Source organism: Salmo trutta, chromosome 40 (assembly GCF_901001165.1).
Source record: "Salmo trutta chromosome 40, fSalTru1.1, whole genome shotgun sequence".
Taxonomy (NCBI): Eukaryota; Metazoa; Chordata; class Actinopteri; order Salmoniformes; family Salmonidae; genus Salmo; species Salmo trutta.
Window position 1 is genome coordinate 11,587,688 of NC_042996.1, and position 10,658 is coordinate 11,598,345.

The following is a 10,658-nucleotide window of genomic DNA, read 5'->3' on the forward strand; positions in this document are numbered from 1 at the left end:
ACTGGAATTTTTACTCAAAACAAAAGTTGTAAAGGTATGCTAGATATTTAGAGAATAAATCATATCTAGTTTGATGTTTCTGTGACAAACAGTGAATTCGTTATTGATTAATACAGTTTTAAAATGGCATTTGATAGATTTGATGTATTTCCAACAAGTCAAAACTAGAATTGTTACTCAAAAAAAAGGTTGTAAAAGTATGCTAGACATTTATAGAATTAATCATATCAAGTTTGATGTTTCTGTGACAAACGGTGAATTAGTTATTGATTTATACCGCTTTAAATTGCATTTTAAATATTTTATGTATTTACATCAAATCAAAACTGGAATTTTTATTCAAAACAAATATTGTAAAAGTATGCTAGGCATGTATAGAATAAACCATATATATTTTTATGTTTCTGTGACAATCGATTAATTAGTTATTGATTTTTACAATTTTAAATGGATTTTGGCTAATGTCTGTTGAATGTCTGATGAAAGTCTGAATATATGAATATAAAACCAACTTTACCTCGGTCTAATTGACAGCAGGAACAATTTGTTTTGTTATTAGGTCCACCATCTGTGTATAGACCTATTACCAATAGTGGTCACTGTTAAAAGATATTACCGTTTATTTCCATAAATGATTAGGCGAACATTAAAAAATCTTACAGCAGTCCAATAACATGGAATGGGGTGAAGGTTGGTCAAAATGGGGAGGCTAAATAGGCAGACAGATGGGTTAAGCATTGGGTCAAGCAGCAGACCCTGGCACCGCACACCACTTTAAATGAAGCACCAGGAAGATACCGAGCTGCTGACTTGTCAGCTAACAACCACACTAAACCAGTTGTAGGCCTATCCTGATTCTCAAGAGGAGTTGTGCCAGATGCAAGATGAGACATCAATGAAGTAGAATACAAATGACTGGGGAAATACCAGGCATCATTTTTTATTAACTCTGCAACTCTTTCAACTATTGACTTTATTCACAACTGCCACCAGTTTGGCGACAAAACATTAACAACACAGATATATTGACATAGTAAAATAAATGAAAGTGTGTAAAAAATATATCTATAAAGCATATTTTGTGCTGAAACCCTTACATAAAGACCAATGGTATGGACTAAGTTTATGGTAAAAATCCTCTTATTTTATTATTTTATATATTTTACATGTGATAAGACCACACAGAGGTCTTGATATAATTACAGACGCCTGTGATAATCTGAAGTACCCAAAAGGGCCACTAGATGTCTTTTGATAAATGACATAAAATCCTTGAAAGTTACCAAAATTCTGGTAGTTTACTGGTAAACTTCAAAAGTTACCACTAATATACCCTCTCTTTGCAACCTTAACCAGAACCTATTTAGGCAGTTTCGCCCTGGAAACATGTATGCCATAGGAATACAATTTCTATGCTTTGGTACATGAGAAGGAGGTGCCAGATGGTTGTCTGTAGAGGTGCAGCAAACCACAGTTCTGGGGCAGTGTCTACAACATATGGACACCTGACAGTACAGCTCATAGGTCCCATATAGGGTAGACCCTTTGCAGGGGTGAATATCTGCTGTTAGTCCCAGTCTAAGTAGTGTGGTCTGCCATTGTGTCGTGTCATCACCCATCCCCCCTCCTACCAACACACACACACACACACACACACACACACACACACACGCACACGCACACGCACACACTCACACACACACAAGCTGCCTGCCCCTATACATGGCCATCTGCATTCATGAAGAGCGCTATCAGTCATTATCTAGACTTGTACTCCCTCGATGAGTGTTTTTTCCACAGAGCAGAAGGGTGAAGAATGCAGAAAGTCTCTCTGTTTTAACTCTCCCCAAAACCTGCTGTTCCACTTACAGGTGCCCCTGAGAAAGAGAAAAATTGAGCTGCAAAATAGTCATGACAAACAAAAGTATCAGATTCAGCTTCCTACTACTCTACTGTTAAATTGTGATTCAAATATATATAATTGGTACTCCAAAAGGCCTACTCAGCGAAGTGCAAAACAGTTACATATTTCATCACTGGGTGGCAGTAATGTACCGTGCTTGCCTCCAGTCCATAGAGCCATTATGTTAACAGTAAAATACTGTGTCCTACATCAGCCCCCAATAAACATGTTCCTGTTGGGTAGGCTCAGCCTGAGGTTGGAGGCTAGATGAGCTGTGTGTCGGGTGCCACAGAGGCTATATTTTATTTATTTAACCTTTATTTAACTAGGCAAGTCAGTTAAGAACAATTTCTTATTTACAATGGCGGCCTAGGAACAGTGGGTTAACTGCCTTGTTCAGGGGCAGAACAACAGATTTTTACCTTGTCAGCTCGGGGATTCGATCTAGCAACCTTCCGGTTACTAGTTCAACACACTAACCACTAGCTACCTGCCACCCTATACACTGTCTTACTTCATTGCAAGTTTATGTTGTTGATAGTTGGAAACGGTTGGTTTTAATGTACCTGGTTCCCTGAAAATTTGGTTAAGCAAAATATAGGAACATGTACTACGGGTGGCTTGCACCTGTCGAGTGCAGGTAGAGTATACCCCAAGCCATCTGGTGGCAGCAACACATCTTGTACCAATCTGCATGGCATTGTCTTTACACGAAGAAGAAAACGGTGGTTTCCGGTTGAGCAAGCAAGTGACGCAACCCACGGGATCAAAACAGGAAATATGCTGGCCAATTTCTCCTCAAAAACCAACTGCAGCATTCTGCAGATTATCTCGACAATGCAAAGAAATGGTGTTATCCTGTATATACATCTTAAAAATGACCACATGGTCCTGAAAAACATTATTTGGATGTACGTCGAGATAATACCCGCTGTTTTTGAAAGATAAAGAGGCTAGCAAGATTTCCAAGTCACTCTTAGCCTTTTGCGAGCACACTCAACTGAGTTGAAATGATCCAGGTATCATCCAGACGTATGGGCTGAACATTACCATATATAGGCCAACATTATCAAGCTAACCCAACCACTAAACATGTCATCCGAACAAATAATCGTAATTGTCATGGATGACAAAACGTACAACGTGAACAAAGGTAAGTTGATAGAAAAAAGCGACTACTTCCGTGCACTGTACAGCTCTGGGATGCGCGAGTCCAGAGAGGATTCAGTGCAACTGCAGGGGCTGAGTGTGCCAGGGCTCGAGCTGGTCCTGGAGTTTATCAACACCTCCAAAGTGAAAGTAGTCAACGAGACCCTGGAAGACCTGATTGAGACTGCATCTTTTTTGCAAGTCACCTCTATCCTAAAACTCCTTTCGTCTGAAATTCGAAAAGATAATTGTGTGGAACTCTACAGCCTATCTGAGGTATATGGAACTCATGATCTACGCAAAGCTTGTCTCCGATATATGAGCTGTCACTACCACCCGATGCTGCGGAGACCAGAGTTCAGCGACTTACCTGCTGCTCTGCGCCACCAGGTTAGAGAGATGCGTATGAAAGGCACGGCCACTCTGGTGGCTATCGGACTCTTCACCTGTTTGGCTCTGGACCTACCAGACCAGGACGAGCCCTGGTCCATGCTGAGGTATGGGGAAGTGGAGCAGCGCTGGAAGCCGCTCGCTAACAACCTGCCCTCTGACATGGTCAATGTGAGAGGCTACGGCTCAGCCGTGTTGGACAACTACCTGTTCATTGTCGGTGGGTACAGAATGACCAGTCAGGAGATCTCAGCGGCACACTGCTACAACCCCTGTAGAAATGAATGGAACCAGGTAGCCCCCCTGAACCAGAAGAGGTCAGTACCGGTCAGCTATATGAATAGATCTCTATGCAGTCTGTCCCAGTCTTGTTCTTCAATCTGTCTTGATGATGAGCCAGCAAACTACATAGGCTACAGTGTGTCTCCATGTTGTTGTATATCCGTCTCTCCTCCGGTCAGGTCCAACTTCAAGCTGCTGGCGGTACGAGGGAAGCTGTATGCAGTGGGAGGCCAGTGTCAGGGCACTGTGGAGTGCTACAGCCCTGAGCAGGACTGGTGGACCTGCGTGTCGTCACTACCCGACCCCCTGGCAGAGTTCTCTGCCTGCGAGTGCCAGGGCATGATCTACGTCATGGGAGGATATACTGCCAGAGGTTAGTGGGGGTGATTGTCATTCCCAGCAGAAGTGAGTACATTTTCTAAAATGTCCAATGTATACACACAGTAGACATAAAGAACTGTAGGCTACACAAATAGTGCTTGTCCATTTGACAAAACATCAACTGGTTCTTAAATTATTTTAACAAATGGTGTTTTTTTTCTCTCTGTATCTACTAGACAGGAATACCAGCGTACTCCGCTACTGCCCCACCTCTGACAGTTGGACAGTGTTCCGCTCCTGCTCGGCTCACGTGCGTAAGCAGCAGATGCTCTCGGTGGAAGATACCATCTACCTGGTAGGGGGGTACACCCACGAGCTGGAGCCGGGTCCGGGGCGGCGGGCCAGCCAGACGGAGGACATGCTGACGGTTCAGTCTTACAACGTGACCACGGGGGAGTGGCTCCACCTGAAGGACAACACCTCCAAGTCGGGCCTGAACCTCACGTGCACGCTGCACAACGACGGCGTCTATATTATGTCGCGCGACGTCAGCCTGCCCACCAGCCTGGAGCACCGCGTCTTCCTCAAGTACAACATCTTCTCAGACGCCTGGGAGGCCTTCAGACGCTTCCCCGCGCTGGGCCAGAATATGCTACTCTGCTCCCTCTATCTGCCCAACGTTCTATGAGCGTTGCGGATGGAATGTAGGATGTTTAGTTGATGCCAGTGGTCGTACAGTCCAAAGACTATGTCATATGCCACAAGAGGCTTGTTTGTGCGTGCTGCGGCTACATAGCTCCCATGAAGAGAAGTGGTAACGGTAGAGCTGTAGATGGCTGCAGTAGGACACGGTGTGGCCACATCCCTGTTGGTGGGGAAAAATCTAGAAAGACACAGCTTGTTACATTATTTAAATCTTAAAGTAGCTACAAGCACAGGCAAAGCAACAATCCTGCATTGTGGGTCAATGTCTTAAGTTTGCATAGCAGCATTGGCCTACTATCGAGATCCATTTTCGGATTATTTTATTAGAAGTAGACTTGAATCATATAGAACATTCCCTATTGTTTACACTGCACATTTAAAAATATATCGATTTGCAAAAATCTTCGTCTTAGTGTTCACTACAAACCTTAAACGCTAATGCAAATTAGTAATAGATTTAATACATGTCATATTGGATATTGAAGAAATTTTGTAGCTAAGAAGTGGCTTTGGTTTTACACTGCCGGTTTTGCAATGGGCGATTTGAAGAACTGAAATAAAATGCTAAGCTGATGCTGGACCACAGTTAATACTGTAACTAAACAAATGTTTTAACTCTTGCGTGTGAAGAAAAATGGTAGAATCATGAGTGGATGAAATTGAGTAATTCATTGACTGGATGTAACTTATGAACATTGTTTAGAAAACAAATGCTAAGCTCAGCAGCAGTACAGTTGAATGAAATGGATAAGGAACGTGCCTTTTCCCTCACCTGGGGGGATTTTGTACAGATGAAAAAGAGTTGAATTGTAAGTGACCAACCAAAACTGTGTTTTTTTCCCCCCTTTTCCCTGTTGAATTATCAGGAAAGAGCTTTCACTAGGGTACGTTAAGGACAAATTGATGAAACACAATGAGAATGTGGTTTTGGTTTAAAGGTAGACACTCAGCGATATGAAGCAGAAAAGTAAACAACATAGTGGGTCAATTTCCACAACTAAGAAGCGTAGAAGCGTGAGGCTCGACTTCTCAGCTGTTTTGGTGCCCTGGCTACCATGCTGTGAAGAGCGCGACGCGAACCCGCGCACAGATACGGTGTGTGACTGTCGCTCATCTCTATCTCTCCGGTGCTGCTTGTGGCAACACAACTTTAATTAAAGGGGATTACAAACCTTTTCTGTGGAGATAGACTGTGTTCATACAAGCTTTCTGCTGATAATACAGCTACGTTGTTTGGCTTCTAAAGATGTGTTGGAGTTTGATTAATGTACTGTATATTGTTTTGTCACCTCTGGTTTTGTTCTGACAGATGCCTTGGACTTTGACTTAAAAGAATAAAGAAAATATTCAGGGAGTAGGTGTCGTTCTGTTTTATTGTAAAAACATTGAAACCATGCATTCAGTGATTGTGCCTTTTTGGATGTAGGAGGCTTTGCCTTTTCATCTCTGCAAGTGAAGCTACATAAAATACTTTGAATCACATCTAAACTTTCATAGTCTGGCCATATAAAAGCCTTAAGCATCATTTAGTTATCTTTCTTCCCTGTCTTCGGTTTGGTCCTCATTTCTGTACATCCAGGTACTTTGTCCTCTCTTTTTTTATGTAGGGGGAACTAACAGCCTTTCTCCTGAAACGATTCCCCTCTTCCCCTTTGTAGGCGGAACTAGCGTCCTCTATTCCTAAATTATTCCTCTCTTCACATTTGTAGGCAAAACTAGTGGCCTCTATTCCTAAAACTATTGCTGTCTTTTCTTTTGTAGGTGGGACTAGCGTCCTCTCTTCCTAAACTATTCTGCTCTTCACATTCGTTGGTGGGACTAGTGTCCTCTCTGTCTAAATGATTAATCTCTTCCCATGTGTAGGCAGAACTAGCATTCTCTCTAAACTATTCCCCTCTAAACTATTATTTTACAAAACTATTCCCCTCTTCCCTTTTGGAGGCGGGACTAGCTTTCTCTCTTTCTAAACTATTCTCTTCTAACATTTTGGAGGCAGGACTAGATTCCTCTGTTCCTGAAGGATCTTTTGCCTTGAGGATGTCCACATCGACAGAGAAGACAAACTGATCGTAAGCAGTGTAATCGGTGATATTACACCTTCCCAGTATATCAGCTGCATTGTCAGTCTGTCTGATTGGGGAGAAAGCCCTTATAAACTCTAGGCCTCCGTAGTTCACAGAGGTCCACTCCTTCCCTGGGAAGTCTGGCACAAATGACCCGTCACAGAGGAACCAGTCAGTGATACTGCTGCTCTCGCTATCCCCTTGGGAGCCATGGAACTGGCCCTCCGGAAGAGAGGTCTCGGTCAGGGGAATAGTGGAATGTTCCAGAGAGACACTGTCCCATGTCTGCTTTCTGGGATCCAGGGTTGGTCTAGCTGGAGGGCTATAGTCCAGGGGTAGAGGGTCTGTCTGGAGGTGGGCAAGGTGGAGACCCGGGGCATAAGGATGGCCTGTGAGACGGTAGTGGAGGTCTGGTATGCTGAGGGCCACACACTGCAGGTTCTGCTGTGTCAGAGGCTTCTCCGCTGTGTTGGTCAGTCGCACTGTCACTGTGTATGTTGAGTAGGAGTATGTTTCCTTCATGAAATCTGCCCAATCATGAAACAAAGAATGGAACTTTGAAATAGTTTGAAATAACTCTGACAAAAAAATAATAAATTGCTGGCAATTTAACAATTTACATAAAAAAACTATATTTACCTAAATTGAAGGCAGGATCGTCTTCTGCATAGAATGTCAGCTTCATAAGATATGTCTCTGCATAGGGCTGAACCACCTCCATGTCTTTCAGTGAATCAACACTTTGCTTATTTGAATTAAAACAATATTTGTATACACTCTTGGTTTGTAATGTCTCTATGGAAACAATCATTTGGAAATCATTCTGCATTCTATTGGAATGGCCCTGCACATTAGTAGAATTCTAAAATAGTGGCCATTAAAATGTCTGGAATTCATCTGCTTCCTTTGAGATTTTAATCTACAACATTTGTGCAACTATGTTTACTATTCTACACAGCTGCAAATCAATGCTAAAAGCACTTTGCAACCCCCACCAAACACATCCATTTAGATTACATTTCTCTTAAACTACATGAACACAACTAGCTTGGTCTCAGATTTGTTTATGCTTTTTGGCATTGTAGACAATTCCATAAGGAGTTGGCAAGAGAGCAAAAACAGACTGGCGCCAAGGCTAAAATACAACCTGTTTATGTCAGCTATGCAAATTGTGGTCTGTGAGAGTGCACATCTTCGACAAAAACCCCTTGTAACAATCCACCAGGGTTAAAGAAAAATATCACCAGAAGGTGGCAGTATATCCCTGTCTGAGTATTTCGATTTTCAATACAGTCCATTTCCAATCAATCACCTTGGAAAGTCCAACAGTCACATAAATAAACACTGGTAAACAGGTTCATTGCATATGTGAAAACAACATTCTGTGCAGGGAGACATTTTAAGGACATTATACTCTGTTTGACATGTAAATGTTGAGTACATGAAACATGTATGAGGCATGAGTAAATGTACATGTATTGCATTAGGCTACATGCATTCTTGCAGCACCAGAGAAATGTTGTTTATGACTTAACCTGCTTAGCTCAAGGTCAAAAGCAATGAGTTGCAAAATATATATTACCATTTTAATAGGTTCTATTATACCAATGCTCATTGAGGGATTGATTTCTTCCCTTTTGATAATTATATATATATATATATATATATATATATATATATTCACCTTTATTTAACCAGGTAGGCAAGTTGAGAACAAATTCTCATTTACAATTGCGACCTGGCCAAGATAAAGCACGGCAGTTCGACACATACAACAACACAGAGTTACACATGGAGTAAAACAAACATACAGTCAATAATACAGTAGAAAATAAGTCTATATACAATGTGAGCAAATGAGGTGAGATAAGGGAGGTAAAGGCAAAAAAGGCCATGGTGGCAAAGTAAATACAATATAGCAAGTAAAACAGTGGAATGGTAGATTTGTAGTGGAAGAAAGTGCAAAGTAGAAATAGAAATAATGGGGTGCAAAGGAGCAAAATAAATAAATAAATAAATACAGTAAGGGAAGCGGTAGTTGTTTGGGCTAAATTATAGATGGGCTATGTACAGCTGCAGTGATCTGTGAGCTGCTCTGACAGCTGGTGCTTAAAGCTAGTGAGGGAGATAAGTGTTTCCAGTTTCAGAGATTTTTGTAGTTCGTTCCAGTCATTGGCAGCAGAGAACTGGAAGGAGAGACGGCCAAAGGAGGAATTGACTTTGGGGGTGACCAGAAAGATATACCTGCTGGAGCGCGTGCTACAGGTGGGTGCTGCTATGGTGACCAGTGAGCGGAGATAAGGGGGGACTTTACCTAGCAGGGTCTTGTAGATGACCTGGAGCCAGTGGGTTTGGCGACGAGTATGAAGCAAGGACCATCCAACGAGAGCGTACAGGGCGCAGTGGTGGGTAGTATATGGGGCTTTGGTGACAAAACGGATGGCACTGTGATAGACTGCATCCAGTTTATTGAGTAGGGTATTGGAGGCTATTTTGTAAATGACATCGCCGAAGTCGAGGATTGGTAGGATGGTCAGTTTTACAAGGGAATGTTTGGCAGCATGAGTGAAGGATGCTTTGTTGCGAAATAGGAAGCCATTTCTAGATTTAACTTTGGATTGGAGATGTTTAATGTGAGTCTGGAAGGAGAGTTTACAGTCTCACCAGACACCTAGGTATTTGTAGTTGTCCACATATTCTAAGTCAGAACCGTCCAGAGTAGTGATGCTGGACGGGCGGGCAGATGCAGGCAGCGATCAGTTGAAGAGCATGCATTTAATTTTACTTGTATTTAAGAGCAGTTGGAGGCCACGGAAGGAGAGTTGTATGGCATTGAAGCTCGTCTGGAGGGTTGTTAACACAGTGTCCAAAGAAGGGCCAGAAGTATACAGAATGGTGTTGTCTGTGTAGAGGTGGATCAGAGACTCACCAGCAGCAAGAGCGACATCATTGATGTATACAGAGAAAAGAGTTGGCCCAAGAATTGAACCCTGTGGCACCCCCATAGAGACTACCAGAGGCCCGGACAACAAGCCATCCAATTTGACACATTGAACTCTATCAGAGAAGTAGTTGGTGAACCAGGCGAGGCAATCATTTGAGAAACCAAGGCTATTGAGTCTGCCGATGAGGATGTGGTGATTGACAGAGTCGAAAGCCTTGGCCAGGTCAATGAATACGGCTGCACAGTATTGTTTCTTATCGATGGCGGTTACGATGTCGTTTAGGACCTTGATCGTGGCTGAGGTGCACCCATGACCAGCTCTGAAACCAGATTGCATAGCGGAGAAGGTATGGTGGGATTTGAAATGGTCGGTAATCTGTTTGTTGACTTGGCTTTCGAAGACCTTAGAAAGGCAGGGTAGGATAGATATAGGTCTGTAGCAGTTTGGGCCAAGAGTGTCTCCCCCTTTGAAGAGGGGGATGACCGCAGCTGCTTTCCAATCTTTGGGAATCTCAGATGACACGAAAGAGAGGTTGAACAGGCTAGTAATAGGGGTTGCAACAATTTCGGCAGATAATTTTAGAAAGAAAGGGTCCAGATTGTCTAGCCCAGCTGATTTGTAGGGGTCCAGATTTTGCAGCTCTTTCAGAACATCAGCTGACTGGATTTGGGAGAAGGAGAAATGGGGAAGGCTTGGGCGAGTAGCTGTGGGGGGTGCAGTGCTGTTGACCGCGGTAGGGGTAGCCAGGTGGAAAGCATGGCCAGCCGTAGAAAAATGCTTATTGAAATTCTCAATTATAGTGGATTTATCAGTGGTGACAGAGTTTCCTATCCTCAGTGCAGTGGGCAGCTGGGAGGAGGTGTTCTTATTCTCCATGGACTTTAGAGTGTCCCAGAACTT

General features: G+C 42.9%; 2 protein-coding genes across 2 annotated transcripts; one reads left to right on the forward strand and one right to left on the reverse strand.

Annotated features, from left to right (window-relative positions):
* Positions 1-2,636: 2,636 nt before the first annotated feature.
* Positions 2,637-6,104, forward strand: LOC115180244 (kelch-like protein 42). Its single transcript, XM_029742181.1, has 3 exons — positions 2,637-3,759; positions 3,904-4,097; positions 4,282-6,104. Exons 1-3 carry the CDS (start codon positions 2,996-2,998, stop codon positions 4,731-4,733), a joined length of 1,410 nt encoding a protein of 469 aa, XP_029598041.1. The 5' UTR covers positions 2,637-2,995; the 3' UTR covers positions 4,734-6,104.
* An 11-nt stretch (positions 6,105-6,115) lies between these two features.
* Positions 6,116-7,547, reverse strand: LOC115180245 (uncharacterized). Its single transcript, XM_029742182.1, has 2 exons — positions 7,453-7,547; positions 6,116-7,340 (listed from the first exon to the last, which is right to left on the reverse strand). The coding sequence occupies exons 1-2, from the start codon at positions 7,532-7,534 to the stop codon at positions 6,655-6,657; spliced, it is 768 nt and encodes a 255-aa protein (XP_029598042.1). The 5' UTR covers positions 7,535-7,547; the 3' UTR covers positions 6,116-6,654.
* Positions 7,548-10,658: the final 3,111 nt, after the last annotated feature.

Excerpts from the sequence above, each read along its gene's own strand:
- LOC115180244 (XM_029742181.1), top strand. The coding sequence starts at position 2,996 with ATGTCATCCGAACAAATAATCGTAATTGTCATGGATGACAAAACGTAC. Across the intron at positions 3,760-3,903 it reads GCCCCCCTGAACCAGAAGAG|GTCCAACTTCAAGCTGCTGG; the intron begins GTCAGTACCGGT and ends TCCTCCGGTCAG. Across the intron at positions 4,098-4,281 it reads GGGAGGATATACTGCCAGAG|ACAGGAATACCAGCGTACTC; the intron begins GTTAGTGGGGGT and ends TGTATCTACTAG.
- LOC115180245 (XM_029742182.1), bottom strand. The coding sequence starts at position 7,534 with ATGGAGGTGGTTCAGCCCTATGCAGAGACATATCTTATGAAGCTGACA. Across the intron at positions 7,341-7,452 it reads CGATCCTGCCTTCAATTTAG|ATTTCATGAAGGAAACATAC; the intron begins GTAAATATAGTT and ends ATGATTGGGCAG.